This window comes from Aythya ferina, assembly GCF_964211825.1.
Source record: "Aythya ferina genome assembly, chromosome: 24".
In the NCBI taxonomy this organism is placed as follows: domain Eukaryota; kingdom Metazoa; phylum Chordata; class Aves; order Anseriformes; family Anatidae; genus Aythya; species Aythya ferina.
The window spans coordinates 3,537,306-3,555,667 of record NC_140322.1 but is presented as its reverse complement, the minus strand read 5'-3'; the positions used below and the strand labels follow the sequence as shown (position 1 = coordinate 3,555,667).

At 56.7% G+C, this 18,362-nt stretch overlaps 3 protein-coding genes across 7 annotated transcripts; 2 read left to right on the top strand and 1 right to left on the bottom strand.

The window, feature by feature from the left end:
* Window positions 1-1,511: 1,511 nt before the first annotated feature.
* Window positions 1,512-9,707, bottom strand: PDIK1L (PDLIM1 interacting kinase 1 like). Of its 3 annotated transcripts, none has more exons than XM_084497235.1 (3): window positions 9,608-9,707; window positions 7,723-8,024; window positions 1,512-5,092 (listed from the first exon to the last, which is right to left on the bottom strand). In XM_084497235.1, the coding sequence occupies exons 2-3, from the start codon at window positions 8,005-8,007 to the stop codon at window positions 4,352-4,354; spliced, it is 1,026 nt and encodes a 341-aa protein (XP_084353361.1). In that variant the 5' UTR covers window positions 8,008-8,024; window positions 9,608-9,707; the 3' UTR covers window positions 1,512-4,351. The 3 variants fall into 3 exon arrangements, with proteins under 3 accessions (XP_084353361.1, XP_084353360.1, XP_084353359.1); XM_084497234.1 differs by having other exon boundaries at window positions 7,723-9,104; window positions 9,608-9,696; XM_084497233.1 differs by having other exon boundaries at window positions 9,509-9,616.
* A 2,102-nt stretch (window positions 9,708-11,809) lies between these two features.
* Window positions 11,810-15,129, top strand: TRIM63 (tripartite motif containing 63). 3 transcript variants are annotated; one of them, XM_084497216.1, is made up of 9 exons: window positions 11,810-11,997; window positions 12,101-12,267; window positions 13,259-13,424; window positions 13,722-13,817; window positions 13,945-14,178; window positions 14,307-14,329; window positions 14,471-14,595; window positions 14,689-14,766; window positions 14,877-15,129. In XM_084497216.1, the coding sequence occupies exons 1-9, from the start codon at window positions 11,839-11,841 to the stop codon at window positions 14,915-14,917; spliced, it is 1,089 nt and encodes a 362-aa protein (XP_084353342.1). In that variant the 5' UTR covers window positions 11,810-11,838; the 3' UTR covers window positions 14,918-15,129. The 3 variants fall into 3 exon arrangements, with proteins under 3 accessions (XP_084353342.1, XP_084353341.1, XP_084353343.1); XM_084497215.1 differs by having other exon boundaries at window positions 13,256-13,424; XM_084497217.1 differs by having other exon boundaries at window positions 11,811-11,997; window positions 13,256-13,424; window positions 14,907-15,129.
* Window positions 15,130-15,983: 854 nt separating this feature from the next.
* On the top strand, window positions 15,984-18,295 carry SLC30A2 (solute carrier family 30 member 2). Its single transcript, XM_084497236.1, has 8 exons — window positions 15,984-16,132; window positions 16,367-16,566; window positions 16,827-16,973; window positions 17,068-17,221; window positions 17,296-17,452; window positions 17,617-17,722; window positions 17,804-17,938; window positions 18,016-18,295. The coding sequence occupies exons 1-8, from the start codon at window positions 16,083-16,085 to the stop codon at window positions 18,159-18,161; spliced, it is 1,095 nt and encodes a 364-aa protein (XP_084353362.1). The 5' UTR covers window positions 15,984-16,082; the 3' UTR covers window positions 18,162-18,295.
* Window positions 18,296-18,362: the final 67 nt, after the last annotated feature.

The following is an 18,362-nucleotide window of genomic DNA, read 5'->3' as shown; positions in this document are numbered from 1 at the left end:
AGGACTCTGCACTCTGCAAAACGAGCAAAATAAAGCAGGGGTTGGGTTATTTAACTGACACGCAGCTTTATTTAACTTCCAGGGTCTGTAACAGCGTTTCTTCAGAGATTTTAATTTCTGTTTTCCATGCGCTAGGCATATTTCAAGTGTGTAGGTTTGCTTTTCTCCATTTCACGGGGGAGGGATTTAGCTTGTGTCTGTATTTAAAGTCACCGGTCTTACAGCTAACCAGAGGTGCAGCTCTCTCCTTTAATTAAGGTGCTGATCCTTTAAGGTGCTTATCCTTTAATGGGAAAGAAAATGTAAATCCCAAACCCTCTCTCTTTTGCGACGCCTGTGCTGACTTACAGATTTAACCACAGCTCCTGGCCAGGCGGGGACCTGCCTGGCTGCAGCACCAGGGAACACAGAACTCCAGGCGACGGTGCAAGCACAGCAACATCCACGAGGCTACTGGTGGGGTAAAAACAGGAGGACAGGATGATTTACAGCAGCTCCAGTTTGTGCTAGTCCCACTCCCAGCCTGTACAGCCCTTTGTTCTGGAGCATTTCTAATTAAAAGCATGCAAACGACCTCAGCCTCTTGTATCACGTATGAGGAATCGCATTTCCTCACCTTTATTTCTAAGGTTTCTCAGGGCAGGTGAGACCAGCGGGATGCCAGCACCTTGTGGTCTTCAGGACACCGTTTACAGCTGGGTCAGCCCCAGCAGCCACCCGCACAGCCCTGGCACCAGCTCCCAACAAAACCAGGCTGGGTTAAACAGTCCAGACCCCAAACACAGGAGGAAAATGTACCAGGGGACACTGCTACCAGCCCTCAGCTCCCTGCACGGGGTTTGCAGCGTGCTGGGGAGGAGGGAACGGGGCTCACCCACCAAGGAACAGCTCGGGGTTTTCTGGGTGAGGGTTTCCTATTCCAGCCCCCATTCCCTGCAGGGGGAAGGCTTGCTTCAGAGGGAGGAGCAGCAGCAGCGCCCAGGAAAGCAGCAGCCTCTATTCACAGCCCCAAATCCAGTCACACCAGTAACAGGGCAGCCAGAGCCTGCCCGAGATTTCCATAGGGCCCAGGGTGGTACTCACTCTGCTTGTGGTAACAGCTCCAAGCACGCAGCGGCTGCAAGACTCCTTCTCTCTTTAATCCCATCTTATAAAAGGCAGCAGCACACCCAGCAGAGCAGCGCTTTGATTCCGAAGAGGCTCAGCAGAAGGCTCCACGTGGCCAGGGCTCATCTCAGCTGGTCCAGGAGCCAGCTGCTGGCACTTCCAGCGGGGCTGGGCTCCAACAAATCCTCCAGCAGCACCTCACGTACCTGCCAGAGCCCCGCTACCCACACACGGAGCACAGCTCCTAGCCAGCCCAGCATCTTTTCCACCCTGAAGTCACCTCGAGTACTCCTACAGCTCACTAGGATCCTAGCAGAGCAAGGAAACCTTTCTGTCACCTGGCAGCTAGGTGACGTGGTGCTGACCGAAAGGAAAGCCATTTCTCGGGAGAGAGTTCAAAAGCGTCATCGAAATCCAGGTTTTATTTCAAAAAAAAAAGTCAGGAACTTAATAAATTACACAATCATCTCCCCCATTATAAATTCTGCACAAAATATATTTTACAATTTTTAAAGAAAGATTCGAAAAAAAACCTTTTCTGAGTGCCGAAGAGTATCTTGACTTTGTGTCACGCTGGTGAGTAGTTCTGTAGCTGCTACAACAGTTTGCTGTACCAAAGGTTCGAAAACAAAGACCTCAGACAACAAAAAACAGAACACAAACCTCAGGGACTTCCATTCGATGAGCCAAGGAAACGCTCAGGGTCACCCAACAGCAAGGCTAAGCACCATGAGAGGGATTTCAGGTACCCCCACCCTTTAAAGTGGCAATCAGTGCAAACACATCCTTTGGGAGTCAAAAAACAATTTTTTTGTGCATTTGTTAGCACTCATTTCTGCACCGCAGGCAGGCAGCACGCTCGGTGCTCATCCTTTGAAGTGCTCGAGGAGAATCAAATGATTTGCAAAGCGCCTTACAGGTAAGGACTATCATTCTGGAGTAGATTCATACTGTGAGTTTAACAGAGCTGAATTAACTGAGCTGATTCTGTCGGGTGGGCAGGAGAGAGGAGGAAGTTGATGCATTTTCAGAAGTTTGCCATGAAATGTTGTCTACTGTTGTCCACCCTCAGCTTCACGCAGCCTCCCTGAATGACCATGCTGGGATGTGAGTGCTGTGGAGGTGTTAGCACAGAGAGCAAGGAGTTTGCTTTCCTCCTAACAAGCTGCCTCCAGCTGCACCGAACCCAGTTAATAAAGAGAACGAGCAGACCTCCACTTCCAGAACATGGGAACAGAGCTCTCCTCATCACCCATCACTCAGGGAGGCTCCCAGTCTTCCTTTACACACAAAGCTCCCTGCAGGGACATCTGTGCAGGCAGGAGGCCGTACCCTCAGCACGATGCACTCGCCTCCATCCCTGCCAGCTCAGGCACGAGGCGCTCTGCTGGCCCCAAACACCTCGGTGTGACACAGCACCACCCTCCCAAAGCCACTTCGGAAAGTTCAACCAGACCCTAAATATTGTTTTGCTTCAAGACAGTGAAAATTTGTCTGAGCATCACTGTTCAGTGATGCAAACCAAGAAGAATTAACCTCTAAGGACCCTGAGGTAACTGCTGCCACCAGGACTACCAGCAGCAGGCAAGACCCGCAGGTAAGAACTCCCTGCTGCAGTCTGTCAGGCCTCAGAGGTCTGGCAGAACCAGAAACCTTTGCTTTTCCCATCAATGTGTTGGTTTTGCTGCTTACTCACCCTGGGCAGAGTTCCAGGTTTGATGGCAGTTCTCAGGTAAGGTTTAAGAAAAAAAAATTAGATTGATTTTACTAAGAAAAAAACAACCTTTGCTGCAGCTTTAATAGAAACTGCCGCTTTTTTTTTTTTCTTTTTTAAGACTACATTTTCAAAAGGTCAGATTGATGGGAAAGGTCATGTTCCCGCAGCCAAAAGAAAAAGGTCTTGTACCAGCACAAAGCAGCTTCTGTCTGGCCTGCAGTGTCAGGTAGTGGAAATAAAACATCTGAGCACATGAATATGCTCCTGTGCAGTACGAGAGGGGATAAGCAGCCTTCCAGCTGCTCCAAAGCCTCCTATCCTACTGGCTGTGGCTTTAAATATTACTTTTTTTGGATTTGTTTTCCTCCTCTTCAAGACTGGCCAAGGTTGCTGCACAAACCTGAGATGCCTTTCAGTGATCACTCAGGGTTTTCTCCTGTATTTGGGGTGTTCCAGACAGCCATCCCTTCATCTCCTTGTCACTACCAGGTTACAGGCAGCACCAGAAAGGGAAACCACGACCAGTAGCAGATCCAATTCACAAGGAAACTGTGCCATAACCAGTATTTTGGAGAATTTTTAGAGAACTGCTTTATGCTGCTGGATTCCCTCATCAGGGATTTGCCTTTTCACATGTAAACTCTATTGGAACCACTCAGTTTGCTACTGGATTCTAGTTTAAAGGAGGGAGCACGTTGTGAAGCTGTAGATTAATGGATTAATAAAGTATTTGATTAGTAGGGGAAAGCAGAATTGAATGATTAATGAGCTAGCTGCCATGCCAGCACCTGATTGCATACACTTGTAATTTGACTCCCGCAGTGATGAGCTCATTAGGCTGGAAGTGCTAAACGCGACCACCTCAGCACTTTTAAAGCTGCTGATACCCTTGCATTGTATTTTGTCTACAAAGTCAAGTCTCAGACCCTATCTTTAACAAAAATAAATAATAAAGTTACCCAGGACTGGAGAAGAAGGGATGCTTCTCACCCGCCTTCCTCAGCCGGTTTCCTAGCAGACCCCAATCATTCAGACCCACAGCAAATAATTTAAGAGAAGTGCCGTTTCTCCATGGAATGCAACAACACGCTTACAGGCACACGCTCCCAGTCACTCGTGGACATAAATATATACACAGAGTCACTTTACAAAGCCTGAGGATTTGCACTGCCAGCATGCAAACCTCTTCTCCCGTGAGAGTTCCTAATACTGACGTAGGAAACTGGAATGTAGGAAATACTCTGAGATATGGCTGGAAACCAACTCTCAGCCCTTAAGACATCCCACTGCCAACGTACACAAACGAACATGGTCACATCTCACACTCCGTATGACATCCTGGCAATATACACATCGACGCGGCGCTAACACAAGGGCCGACCCGCATTCGGATAGTTTATGAAACCCCAAAATTGTCAGAACTAAACCCGCAGGTTTGAGACCAGGCTCGTTTCTTTGACTGCCACCAAGTCGCGCCGTGGGTCAGGCCAGCAGCAGCTCTACCAGGAGACGGGGCTGCTCGGCAGGTCACGTCTCCCAGCTGCTGTCTTTAAAAGCTATGTTGACTAATCGCAGCTCCAGCTCGAAAGCATCGGGACGGTCCTGCGGGTTGGCAGCCAGCATCTCCTTAATCAGCTGCTTCATGCGAGCGTTCATGGATTTTTTCTTTACGGGGATGAGCAGCTCCATTTTAGGGTTCTCTAGAAGCGCCTCCCCAACAGGCACAATCGCTGTCCCCTGCTTGACGTAACTCCCCAGGAGTTCTTTCTTTGTTTCGGTGTCTATGAACGTGATTCTTTCTAGCATCGCCCAGATTATGATCCCCAGGGCGAAAATGTCTGCTTTGGCAGTGTAGTGTCCTTCCCAGACTTCGGGGGCCATATAGAAGTCAGTCCCACAGGCGGTCGATAGGAAACACTTATTTACATTGACTGGTTCCTCGGGGTTCTGGCCCGAAGCCGAACACACCTTGCTCAGCCCAAAATCGGCCACTTTCAGCGTGGGCTCCAAGTCACTAGCATCCATCCTGCTCTGGGATATCAGAATATTGTCGGGTTTGAGATCACGATGAATGATTTGGTTTTTGTGCAGGAAAGCCAGGGCGCTGCTGAGCTGAAGCATGAAACTGGTGTTGGTCTTGCGGTTCGGCTTTCGGGACAACAGGTACTCGTTCATATCCCCTCCATCACAGAAATCCATCACAAACCATAGGTAATAAGCGCTCCTGGGGTCAAAGACTATCTCCCCTTTTAACGAGGTCTCTACAAGCTGCAACAAGGAAGAGAAGCGTCATAACTACCTGACGAGCACCAGAATCTAAAGATATGATGGAAAAATAATGCGTGAGTTGTGGATCTTCCTCTCGGCAATCCAGAGAGTCAGATACTGTGACTGGTAAAAATAAAAGTGGATGCGAAGCTTATGATTTAAAAGAAAAAAATCACAAAGTATTTGACAGCCTCTTTATTTGTGTGTGCACGAAGCATATCAAGCTCTCCCTGCTGCCCAGAAACTGGAGCTAGACCCCGATAAGAGTATTTTGAGAGATACCAAGCAGCTGTTTCACTCCCATCTGTTCCAGCTGGGCAGCGTCCCACCCCTACGAAGCCTGTCCCACCCATTTTGCTAACAGCCTCGTGTACAAACACAGCTCCGAGTAACCCCTGCACAGCACCAGCGGGCTCTGTTTGTCCCCTGCAGCACCACGATAGGTTTTTAAAGCCTGCTCTCCATCCCTTACACGTGAATGCATCCTACAAAGTGTTGGTAAAGGATCTCATAGCTCAGGAGAGCACTAACCTACGGGCACAACCAAACAGCTGCTGCAAGAAACACCTTCCTCACCACCACCACTCACCAGCTAGCTCCTAGGACACAAGCACTGAGTGACTCCAGCAGCTACTTCTAGGAGTAAACCAGCAATCACTTCTTAACCCTGTTTACACAGCTACACATTTGCCCTTCCAGCTCCTCTGAGGCAGCTGTCAGACTTGCCATTATTTGTTAGGAGCAAACTGATGTTTACTAAACCAAATGCAGCTGCTACGGGCTTCCAGAAAATTAAGGTAGCTATTAATATTTAGAAAAAGGATTCTAAAATGTCTCGAAAAGCAGTGTTTTCCATTCAAGAGCAAAATTAGTAGCAAATTATAGCTATCTCTAATTACAAGCATGGCTAGTACTCAAACCACACTAACTTAGGAGTAACTCCGTGTTAGAACTCAAAAACTGTGTATTCAGGGCTCAGTCTGTAGCAGGGAGATTGAGGAACCACAGCACAGGAGCCTCCTTGCCAGGAACACACCAACACCCAGCTCCTCCCTCCACGTGGGCTCACAGAAGCAGGACTCGAATTTTGGCTCAGAGCATCGGGACGGCAAAACCCACCCCAGACCTGGCAGCACAGGGACACCGAGGCAGTCCCCAGGTCTCACTAAATGCATTTGGCTGAGCTGACACCCATTTAGGACCTGCCCTGGAGAACTGCAGGGGACACCGACACCCCCTGCCCACTGCAGGGGCCCAGCTCTGTAACGTAATAGCACCTGGGGCAGGGAGAGGGGAGGGCACGCCGCAGGAGATCTGGGGTTCTCTATTTTAGCACATGCTATTAGAAAGCCAGCCCGGCTCAGCCCTGCCCTTTGCCCTTCTCTGCTCTCTGGAGAGGAAAACAACCTGCAGCACTTGTGCCCCATGCACACACGAGCTCTACACCCTGCATTACCACCAGCAGAAACCAGTGCTGCAGGTGCCCTGGAAGCTCTCCCCCACCTCACAGCTCCACCCTGCAGCCTTCCCCTCAAAACCCCCTTTTTTCAACTCCCCCTGTTCAGCTGTCTGCGAGTTTCGTGCAGTATCTCAGGGATCCACTACCAACTAGGCACTAAGGCACTGATTTCTCCTCTCCGAGCTGAGCAGCGTTATTTTACCCTAATCCCTTCGTGAAAGCCAGCCAGTAACAACAACTGAGCCATGGCAAGTTCACAAAGGCAAGAATCCTTTCTCAGGCTTGTACAGCACCCAGCACAACGGGATCTGGACAGCCGTGAAGTGCTGTCAAATGAATGTCCAGTAACAAAAGGCCCTGTGCCAGACATGCAAGAACAACAATAAAAAACAAAACGATGAAAGCCAACTATGGATAACACACGTAGCAGGCTACTACTGACTTTTTAAACCAAATAGACAAGTTTCTGACAGGGGTTGACTTAAAGTTTGGGGCAGATCCCCGACAAGGGAATGAATCAGATGAGATTTCAAGGTTCTCCCTTGAAATATACTTGAGTACTTCTTCCTGAAGCACGTGCCTTCAAACTCTAAGGCAACTCTGCTTTTAATAGCCACACAGGGGAAAAGCAATATTTATTCCTCTACTCCACTATTTACTGTACCTTTGCTTCTCTTTGAAGACATCAAGTTATTTACCGAAAAGAATTTTAAACAGCTCCACGTACTGCAGCAATTGCTTATTATTTAGGAAGCCAACACTTAAAATTCTTTAAGAAATCAGACAGCTACTTCCCCTCCAAGGACATCCGACATTAAGAAATTCTTCAGAGCTCTGTCTCAAGACACCAGTACGACTCGTTAACCCTGCAGCGGGACTTCCATCACCTCCCTGCACCTCCCCTGTATTTTTATCTGCAGTGTTTCCTCAAATTAGCAAAGCACATCCTGGAGTCTTTGAGAGTGGCATGGCTTCAAATTAAAAGATACAGGTGATTGTTCAATACATATGCTCTTTTGAAGACATAAAGTAGTTCTTGGGTGTCATCAACATGGAAACACCCTCTCCTAACTAAGAATACCTCAAAAGGAGTCTTAGCTACCCATCTCCTTCCCTCCCAGCTGCACATCCATATTAAGCACTTCCACCCCGTTACCTCAGCTTCATGTACCTGTAAGTAAAGGGAGGAACTGGAGCCATGGGACATCTTCTGCACCATGCCATCTTTCTGCAAGATGCACTCCTCCAGATGAATGACGTTGGGATGCTGGCTCTTGATACTGCTAAGTGCCCAGAACTCACGCAGAGCTAGTTCCACGTTCTCTGGAGCATGGCACCGAATCTTTTTCACAGCGACCCGGGCAGAGGTCTTCCTGACGACTGCTTCGTACACCACACCATAACTGCCACGACCAACCTCCCGTATTAGATCGTACTTAGGCTGGCTACTCACCATCTTCAAGATCAAGGGTTCTGGGGAAGGGGGAAAAACCCACAGAACTATAACTTATGCACAAGAACTGAGCTGCATTTTCCCCCATATGGCGTGGCAATATGAGGTCTATCAATACCCCTCAATTAACAGGGCAGCACCTCTGGGCATCGCACAGAACGTAACGCTGCGTTCGAGTGCTAGAATATTTCAGAAGTTATTCCGTAAACCTGGACCTCTTAAGGGCTAGCTAACAGCGCATCATTTTGGTGGGACTGTTAAGATTTAAAATACAGCTCAGTTTTCAGGAAGGCAACAATTCAAGCCTAGAATTGTACTGTGCTGAGACAGGATTATCACGTACTCTCCTACTCCTTTCTCTCAGTGTCCTTTGTGAGTGTCTACGTGAGTAACAGCACTCTACCATGCTCTCCATCCACGCCTGGGATAGCAGAGATGAGGTTCTAGTTCAAGCCTGTGGTTGAGGAGTAACAGATTTAAATAAAGCTGTCTTTTAAGACGATTGCATAGATAAATATTTCTGTTAGAATGTAATAATTTGTTTCCTCTGGTACTAAGACAAGAGGAGACTTCACAGACTTTTAACATTACTATGATGTTCCAAGAGGTCTCATCTGTATGAACCCTATTGTTACAAAAAAAGTGAAAGAGCAACTTATTACAGAAGTTTGTACCCAGCACCTAACTTGCAGTTTTGCTCAACAGGATAAGGATTTCAGCAAAAACAAGTATATTGCTCTGTAAGGAAAACAAGACACACACAAAGAGGAAAAAAGACCCCAAACACTGCCACAGGTCTATGAGCCTCCCTGAGCACTTCCCTCGAGGATTACAAACCAAAACACACCAGCACCGCCTCCATACAAACAGACCGAAATGGGACATTGCCTATAGACAGAAAAAAATCGTCTGGCCAAGTATCACTGGTCAAACAGAACGAAATGCAAGGAAAAAATATCACAGTTAGGGTGTCAGAAATGGCTTGCAAGAATGCCAGTGATAAGTGTAATTTGCTACGTCAGTAAACCAGGCAGTAAGGACCACATCAAAAGAGCCTGTTATTAGTAGGGATCTTTCAAGTATTTCCAGTGTTTTAGGTACTATTTTTTTTGGAGGGAAAACAAAACAAACAAAGAAAAAAAAAAAAAAAGAGAAAAAGAGAGAGAAAGACAGGTATCATCAGTCTCAGGGCAACACTACCGCGGCCACCTCCAAGCTCTCCTCAAAGCCCTGCAGCCAGCGCTTGCAGGGAGCCAGGGCCGCTGCCACGGGGTGGGTTCAGGGCTCTGCGACCTCACCAGCGGCCAAAAACCTCCCCGGGGACACCCCCGGGGACACCCCCGCGGTGCTCACCGAGCACAAAGCGCCCCAGCCCCGGGGCTGCCCACGGAGCGGCCCCGTCCCCCCGACCCCCAGCACCGGGGCCTGAAGGGAAGCGGCCCCGTAGGGCCCTGCCCGCCGCGCCGGTAGCCGAACCCTTCACGGCGGGGCTCCACGCACACACCTGAGGCGGAGACCGCCGCCTCCAAACCCACCCCGGGAGCCCCGAACCCTGCGGCCATTCCCCCTCTATGACAGAGGGGGACGCGGCCCCCCGCGTTACCTCAGCGCTGCCGCGCTGCCGCCGCCCGGCCGCCATTATAGGGCCCGCCCCCGGCCGCCATCTTAGGGCCCGCCCCCATGGCGGCCATCTTAGGGCCCGCCCCTCGCGCCGCCCCCGGCCGCCTCGGTCATTAATTAATCCGTCGTGTCATTAATTAACCCATCGCCCGGCGTTAATCAATAAATAACGGGGTCCCCCGCGCCTTTTGTGGCGCCCTAGCTGTGTGTGGAGCTGCTGGCTGGGGGTTGTCCCCCCTCTCTGTGCCCCGTTCTCCCCTATCTCTGTGGGTTTCCTATGGTTGGGGTCCCGCAGCCCCCTTGAGGGTGTTGGGGTGCGGTGGGGCTGCTGCTTGTGGGGGTCCTGCTGCTTGTGGGGGTCCTGTGAGGAGCCCCTGGGGGCCCTTTGGATGTGCTCCCATGCAGCAGAGCTCCCCCATCACTCCCTGGTTAATTGGTAACGAGCCCAGTGGTGATTAGTGCCCCACAGCCCTGCCTAAGCTGCCCCAAGCCAATTAGGGGCCAACGAGCCCCTTGTAGGGTTTGGAAGCTGATTAAGGCATTAAAACCCGTCCTCTGCCGTGAATCCCCTTAATCGAGTCCAGGAGCAATTAGTTAATCAATGCCAGCCTTGGGCAGGGCCAGCTTTTGGACGTGGGCACGGGTGCACGTCCGGTGGCCAACCCCGCCGTGTGCCTGGCCAGCCCTGCTTCCAAGCACACACCTCCCTGGAAGAGCCCCAAGTGCCGAAACGGGGACAATTTTGCAAGATGTGCTTGGCCGGTGCCTGCACAGTCACTTGGTTGACATGTGAGCCTGTCCGGAAGGAGCACCCAAAACAGCCCTGAGGCTGCCCTGCCCCTGGAGGGGGGCTGGCTGCGGTGAAAACAGGGCCCCTTGCACTCATGTACCCCTACACCTCTGTGCACGAGTGTACTCGTGTGCCCCTACACCTCTGTGCACGAGTGTGCCCGTCTACCTGTGCACCCATGGGCACCTGCACCCTGTACCTGTGCATCCGTGTACCTACACACCCTGCATGCCCACGCACCCATGTACACCCGTACCACATGGCCATGTGTCCTTGCACCCATATATTCAGGCACCCCTGTACCTGTGCACCCACACACCCCCAGCTACCCCTGAACCCCTAAACTCATGTCCCCACATACCCAAACACCCGTGCACCCTGTACACAGGTACCCCTGCACCCCTGTGCTCGTCCAGCTGTGCACCCACACACCTCCAGCTACCCCTGACCCCCTAAACCCATGTACCTTTGAACCCAAGCACCTGTGCACCCTATACACAGGTACCTGTGCACCCCTGTACCCTGTGCACCCCTACACCCCTGCACCCCACACACATCCCTACAGCCTGCAGTAACCCTGGCACTCGCAGCACCTCCTGCCCAGGGACTCTGCGGGCTGCAGAGCAGCCACCCCGTCCCACCCCGTCCCCTGTGACCCGCGGCCAAGGCGCTATAATTACCCGCTCTCCTCATGCAGCTGCTAATATTTACAGGTCTCCCTGTGCACCGGTGTTGGGGTTTGGAAGAACACCCTGTTTACCGCCGGGCAATGTGATCGGGGCCGCTCCCAGCTGGGGCAGCTCCGGAGGGTTTCGCGCTGCCGCTGTTCTCCTGCCGCGGTTTCTGGGTCAGGTTTTGCAAACAAGCACAGGGCACGGCAGGCCACACGCAGGTTGTGCCAGCACCGTGCTGCCGGCCTTGGGGAGCTCCCCATGGGCTGCCATGTGCATTTTGGGGTGCAGAGAAGCCCTGTGTGCAGAGGGGGCTGCACACACCAAGCACGGTGCTGCCATCCACCCAGAAAGCCCCCCACCCACCCTGTTTGTGCTCAGCACCCCAAAAGCGCTCACATTTTACGGGTACAAACACAGATGCTCCACACAAACCACTCTACCAGCTCGGTGTTGCCCATTCCTCACCCTAAACCCCCCGTAGGACCGAGTCCCACCTTCTACCCCCCCACGGGGCCCCGCTGCCCCCCAGCACGGGCGGCCAGGCCACGCGGACAGCCTGTCCCCGGCTTGTTTACCGCCGGCCTTGCGCCCCGATTGTCACCGCCATGTGACAGGTGGCAGCGCCTCGCCGGACACCCGAGCCGCCCGGCAGATTTTTGGGCTCCACGTGACTCCGAGCGAGTGATAAAAAGCCGCGCGAGGGGCGCCGGCGGCAGAAGCGGGGGCTGCTCCGACGAGGTGCCGCGTAGGATGGATTTCCAGCCCAGCATCCTGCGGGATGGCAGCCCCATGGAGAGCCTGGAGAAGCAGCTGCTCTGCCCCATCTGCCTGGAGATGTTCAGCAAGCCCGTGGTGATCCTGCCCTGCCAGCACAACCTCTGCCGCAAGTGCGCCAACGATGTCTTCCAGGTGAGATGGGGACCCCCCCCACACTCCCCAAACCCCCTCCCCTGCTCCGGGATGCTCTGCGGGGACACCTGAGGACCCCCCCGTTGTCCTTGTCCCCCTCCAGGCTGCCAACCCCTGCTGGCAGAGCCGGGGCAGCATCATCCCGGGGGGCCGGTTCCGATGCCCCTCGTGCCGCCACGAGGTGCTGCTGGACCGCCACGGCGTCTACGGGCTGCAGAGGAACCTGCTGGTGGAGAACATCATCGACATCTACAAGCAGGAGTGCTCCAGGTTGGTCCCACGGGGACACGGGGACAGCAGTGCCACAGAGCCCGGCGTAACGTGTGGGAGGCGATTCTGCTGAAAATGGGGGGGCCGGCTTGGTGCTCCCCCACCATCTTCATCCCCAGAGCCACCTCCTCATGCCCCAACCCAAATCTTCGTCTCCCGAACCAAATCTTCATCTCCCAACCCAAATCTCCCATGCCGTTCGGGTCGGAGGTCTGGTGGCTCACTGGGGGCACTGGGACCCTGGGGTGGGTGGCGGAGGAACAAGTCCTGCCCCCCCTCTGGCACTTTGCAGCCGAGGCTTTCAGTTGGAGATAAGGGGCGTGAGGGACAAATCCAGGCTCTGCTGGTGACAGCGGGGAGCTGATAAGGGACAGGGGTACAGTCAGGGGGGGACCCTGCTGGGTAAAGGAGGCTCAGCAGCAGGGTTACAGCATGGGGGGGGGGGGACAAGGAGGGGGGTGACGTCTTTTTGAGGGACCCAAACGCAGGGGCTCAGCTCCCCGGTCCCCTGCGCCACTGTCAATATTGTTCCAGTGCCATGGGGACGGGGACGGATGGCACGTGGCAGGTGGCTGCGGCCCTGGGGGGGGGGGGAATTGGCTAAAAAACCCCCCACTGGTGACTCAACTGCTGTCACCCTCCCTGGAGCCCCCGCTCTGGTCACACGTCGGGTGATAAGGACACATGCCAGCAGCGCTGCTCTAAAATTAGGCGCTTGTGCAGCATCCCTGGAGCGTGGCCCCCGACTGCTGCTGTGTCCAGTGCCAGACTGGTGCAAACTGGGGCTTACTGGTCTTGTAGAGGCACAGAGGCCAGGATCTGGCCTCTCGCAAGGGGACACGACTGTGGGGTGGCTTTGCAGCGTCAGTGAGGATGTCACTGCTGTGGGAACATCACCACGATGGGGATGTCACCGTGATGGGGACATCGGTGTGATGGGGACATCGGTGTGACAGGGACGTCACCACGGCTGCTCTGCTCTCTCCAGCAGGCCCCTGAAGAAGGGGGAGCACCCCATGTGCAAGGAGCACGAGGACGAGCGGATCAACATCTACTGCGTCACCTGCGAGGTCCCCACCTGCTCCATGTGCAAGGTCTTCGGGGCCCACAAGGACTGCGAAGTCGCCCCTCTGCAGAGCGTCTTCCAGGGCCAAAAGGTGCCACGGGGAGGGGGTTGGGGGGGACCTGGGGCCATGGGGGGGCACGGCAGGTTCCGGGCAATGTGCTGAGGGTGGCCACAAATAGCTCTGGGACGTGCTCATGGGGTATTAATAGCCATCAGGCTGACTTCAGCCAGGAGACAGCCCTAAATTTAGAGCTGTGGACACAGCGATGCCCCCCCCGGCTTCCAGCCCATCCCCACGTCGGGATGGGGGACGGACCGTGACATCCCGGCGGTCCCTGTCCCTGGGGGACGGGGTTCAAGCTGCTTCTGTCCGTCTGTCCCTGCCCAGAGCGAGCTCAACAACTGCATCTCCATGCTGGTGGCGGGCAACGACCGGATCCAGACCATCATCTCCCAGCTGGAGGACTCCTGCCGCAGCACCGAGGTGAGGGACGGGGTAAAGGAGCCCCCCGAAACCCCGGCGTGCTGCGGGGAGCCGGAGCGAACGGAGGAGGCAACGGGGAGGGGACACGCAGGGGCTGGAGGACCACGGCTGTCCCTTGTCCCCGCAGGAGAACAGCGAGGCGGCCAAGCGGGAGCTGTGCGCCCGTTTCGACGCCTTCGTGGCGCTGCTGGAGGAGAAGAAGACGGAGCTGCTGGGGCGCATCGGCCGCGAGCAGGAGGACAAGACGGGCTTCGTGCAGGGCCTCATCCACAAGTACAAGGAGCAGCTGGAGAAATCCAGCCGGCTGGTGGAGACGGCCATCCAGGCCATGGAGGAGACCGGGGAGGCCACCTTCCTCATGGTGAGACCCTACAGCCCCTTGGCACCCGTGAGGTGCCAGGTCCCGGTGGCACGGGGACGTGCTGGTGGCACGGGGACATCCCAGGCAGTGCTGCTCTGACACCCTCACCTTTTTTCTTGCTCCCACAGAACGCCAAGCAGCTCATTAAAACGTAAGTGCCCAAACTGGAGACCTCGGTGCTCCCCAACCCTGTCCCCGGGCCAGGATCTGGCAGCGGGGCGAGCACCGCGAGCCTGCCCGGGGGTGTCCCATGCTCCGGGGCTGTAGGATCAGGGCCGTGCTCTCCCCACAGGATCGTGGAGGCCTCGAAGGGCGGCAGGCTGGAGAAAATCGAGCAAGGCTACGAGAGCATGGACGCCTTCTCGGTGAGCCTGGACCACCTCGCCGACGCCGTCCGCGCCTTGGACTTCGAAGCAGGTAATAATCCAGCCCCAAAAAAACCCTCGGGAGCCAGCGGCTGGGGCCCCGCCGCAGCTGCCCCTCGCTGACATTTGGCCGCCCCTTTTACAGATGAGGAGGATGAGGAGTTCTACGAGGAGGTGGAGGAAGAGACAGAAGGGGACTCAGCGCCCGGCAGGATGGTGACGGGTAAGGACGGCCACCTCCGTGCCAGCCTCACGGCGGAGCCCCCGCCACGAGCACCCCCACACAAAGGGGGGAACAGGGAGGATTTATTGGGGGTTCCCATCCCTCCCCAGCACCCTCCCACCACCCTCTCCCTCCCGCAGCCCCCCAGTAGCCACGGCGGGCGCAGGATGTCCGGCGACGGGACCTGGGGACGCGCCGATGGGGGCTGGCTGCCCGGCGAGGCGACGGCTGCTCCAGCACAGGACACTTTTCTATACGGGTGCAAAGGATTATTCCGCACGTTTTATATGTTCCTTGTTTTGTATATAATTGTAACGGAGTTGAATTTTGTGTATTTTATAAAGAAAACCAGTGCTTTGGGCATTTTTTTCCCCCCTCTCCCCTCTCATTTTCGGTTCACAGGTCTTGGGATGGGCTCTGGGGATGAGGGAGGGTTTCCCAGGGCAGGTCCAGCTCCTAATTTTCACCTAATTGACACCTCCAGCAGTGCTGGCATCCCGTGCTGGCCGTGCTCCTGGAGGTTTTAAGGGGTCAGCACCGGGCAGGATTTATCCCCTGGCGATGGGGGCACACGGGGCCAGCGCTCACCGGGGTTTGGGAACATGGGGCGGGGGTGAGGGGGGTCCAGGCTGTGCCAGCCCCAAAATGGGGCCAGCCTGAGCTGCCAGCTGAGCTCACACAGCTGCGAGGCCGTGGCAGGGGCGTGCTCCTCCTGCAGAAACACAAACAGAGCTCAGCCCCTGCCCGAGGGGAAACTGAGGCTTTGAGCGGTGCTCTGGGCTGCGCCCTGATTGCAATTAGCCCCGGAGCAATTAACGCTGCTCTCAGAGGGGGGCAGGCAGCAGATCCGACCCTGCCCCCCGGGCATGGCCCCAGCTTCACCCACCCAGCTGGATTTAAACCCGGGAGGGGGGCCAAGGGCTTATCATAGTGGTGATCCGGGCTGTCTTTGGGGGTTGGGGGGCTCCCCATCCTCCTGGGGTGACCACAGCCAGGTCCTGCCCCACACACAGCCCCTGGGGCACCCGGGGGTGCTTAGAGGGGGGCAGCTCAGAGCAGCCCCCCGGCACCGGGACCCCCTCAAGGGTGCAGGGTGAGGCAGGGCCCCCCCAGGGGGGGCGAGGCGGTGGCGGCGGCGGTCGCTTTGCAGCCGGCCTGGCCCTGCCTCCCCCGGCTTGGCTTTGCACACGAGTCCCCGGCGCTTTCACACGGCCGCCACCGAGGCCACCGACTGCCACCGGCTGCCACCAGCGCCCGCCACGCACCCACCGGGGTCACCAGCCCTGATCCTGACCCCAACCCCAACCCCAACCCCAATGGCAGCCGGCGAGGAGAAGCGGCACCTGCTGACCGAGGGCGCAGCGGGGTAAGGGGGTGCCCTGCGGGTTGGGGACGTGCACGTGTCCCCCACATTCCCCTTGGGGGTCCCACGTGGCGTCCCCAAAAGCCCTTTGACCTGGGGGGAGCAGCGCTGAGCACGAAGGGAGGGCAGCGCATCCCCTCTATCCCCCCGGTTCCTCCACCCAGGCACCCCGCTGTGCCCAGCGCCAGCACCTCCTGGTGCCCCGTTGTCCCCCTGCTGTCACCCGTCCCCCCGCAGGTCCTACCTGGGGACGGTGCAGGAGGACGGGCACAGCTCGCTGCGGGGCCAGGCGCCCGCCCTGGAGCTGGGCACGCGGCGCCGCCGCCACTGCCACGCGTTGGGGGCCGCCGACCACCCCGGGCAGCAGCAGCGGGCGCGCAGGAAGCTCTACGTGGCCGCCGGCATCTGCCTCGTCTTCATGCTGGGGGAAGCCGTGGGTGAGTGCGGGGTGTGGGGTCCGGATGGGGTGGTCGTGCCCTGAGTGGCTGCGTGGCCTCTCCTGTCCCCATCTGTGAAATGGGCGCAAGCTGGGAGCGGGCAGGGTGCCCCGTTTGGGTTTGGGGTGATCTGGTTTGTGTGTCGCTCCGGGTGGGGGTCTCCCCTTGATCTCTTCCCTCTTTTTGTGCGGGGTGGGGATCTTCTGTGCGGGGAAGATCTCCCCCCCCCCGATCTTCTTTTCCCTTCTGTGTGAGCGCAGGCGGGTACCTGGCGCACAGCCTGGCCATCCTGACGGACGCCGCTCACCTCCTGACCGACTTCGCCAGCGTCATGATCAGCCTCTTCGCCCTCTGGGTGTCCTCCCGCCCCGCCACCAAAACCATGAATTTCGGCTGGCACCGAGCAGGTAACACCACGGCCCCCTGGGGAACCCCATTGGGAAGCATCCCGGCGCGGTAGGGGCACCCCGGGGTGCGGTGACAACGCGGGGCTCTCCGCAGAGATCCTGGGGGCCCTGCTGTCCGTGCTCTCCATCTGGGTGGTGACGGGTGTCCTGGTGTACCTGGCGGCCCAGCGCCTGCTCTCGGCCGACTACGAGATCGAGGGCGGCGTCATGCTCATCACCTCCGCCTGCGCCGTGGCCGTCAACATCGTGTACGTACGACGTGCTGGGGGACAGGACGGGACCCCCGTGGTGGCCGGGGACGTCACTGCCACCCTGCCCGCAGGATGGGGGTGGCTCTGCACCAGACGGGGCACGGGCACGGGCACGGAGCGCCGGGCGAGCAGCCCAACGCCAGCGTCCGCGCCGCCTTCGTCCACGTGGTGGGGGACCTGCTGCAGAGCGTCGGCGTCCTCGTGGCGTCCTACATCATCTTCTTTAAGGTGCTGGGGGCCGAGGGGACGCTCGGGAGGGGGACACGGGGATGGTGGCTTGCCCATCCCTGGCTGCACACGGGGGGGAGATGGATGGGATGGATTCTGATGGGGATTTGGAGGCCGGGGGTGGCACTCGGGGGGGAGATCTCAGCCTCTGCCGCCTCTCCCAGCCCGAGTACAAGTACGTGGATCCCATCTGCACCTTCCTCTTCTCCGCCCTGGTGCTGGGGACAACGCTCACCATCCTCCGCGACGTCCTCCTCGTCCTCATGGAGGGTAGGGACCCGCTGGGGTGGTGAAAACCACCCATGGGTGCCGTGAGCCCGACACCCACCCCGTTCTGTGGCTCCCCCCCAGGCACCCCCAGGGGCATGGACTTCAACGCCGTGCGGGAGACGCTGCTGGCGGTGGGCGGCGTGGAGGCCGTGCACAGCCTCCACATCTGGGCGCTGACGGCAGCGCAGCCGCTGCTCTCGGTGCACATCGCCATCAGTGAGTGTGTGGGAGGGGGGAAAAAAAAGGATTCGGGGGCTCACCCAACCCCCTGACACCCCTCTAACTCCTTGCAGACGCCGGCGCCAACGCGCAGGAGGTGCTGGAGGAGGCCAGCTCGCGGCTGCAGCGCGCCTTCCGCTTCCACACCACCACCATCCAGATCGAGAGCTACTCCGAGGACATGCGGGACTGCCGCGAGTGCCAGCCCCCCCGCGACTGAGCCCCCCGAGCCCTGGCACCCCCGTCCTGCTCCCACGAACTCTTAGCAGGAGGCAATAAAGCAGAGCAAAGCGAGTGCCCCACCAGGGGACGGCCCCGCCGACGGGCGACCTTGTGTCCGCGGGGTTTGGTCTGCGGGCGACGGGACCAAGGACGGGGCCAGGGCTGCGGAGAAGGGCGGCACGGGGGGGGGGAACCTTGG

What these genes read in the sequence shown, in the direction of transcription:
- PDIK1L (XM_084497233.1), bottom strand. Translation starts at nt 9,566, where the DNA reads ATGGCCGCAGGGTTCGGGGCTCCCGGGGTGGGTTTGGAGGCGGCGGTC. An exon ending in GGCGGCGGTCTCCGCCTCAG is followed by an intron (nt 8,025 to 9,508) that starts GTGTGTGCGTGG and finishes CCCCTTCCCCAG; the next exon opens with AACCCTTGATCTTGAAGATG. An exon ending in GTTCCTCCCTTTACTTACAG is followed by an intron (nt 5,093 to 7,722) that starts GTACATGAAGCT and finishes TCCTTGTTGCAG; the next exon opens with CTTGTAGAGACCTCGTTAAA.
- TRIM63 (XM_084497215.1), top strand. Translation starts at nt 11,839, where the DNA reads ATGGATTTCCAGCCCAGCATCCTGCGGGATGGCAGCCCCATGGAGAGC. An exon ending in GCGCCAACGATGTCTTCCAG is followed by an intron (nt 11,998 to 12,100) that starts GTGAGATGGGGA and finishes GTCCCCCTCCAG; the next exon opens with GCTGCCAACCCCTGCTGGCA. An exon ending in ACTCCTGCCGCAGCACCGAG is followed by an intron (nt 13,818 to 13,944) that starts GTGAGGGACGGG and finishes TTGTCCCCGCAG; the next exon opens with GAGAACAGCGAGGCGGCCAA.
- SLC30A2 (XM_084497236.1), top strand. Translation starts at nt 16,083, where the DNA reads ATGGCAGCCGGCGAGGAGAAGCGGCACCTGCTGACCGAGGGCGCAGCG. An exon ending in TTTCGGCTGGCACCGAGCAG is followed by an intron (nt 16,974 to 17,067) that starts GTAACACCACGG and finishes GGCTCTCCGCAG; the next exon opens with AGATCCTGGGGGCCCTGCTG. An exon ending in GCCGTGGCCGTCAACATCGT is followed by an intron (nt 17,222 to 17,295) that starts GTACGTACGACG and finishes CCCTGCCCGCAG; the next exon opens with GATGGGGGTGGCTCTGCACC.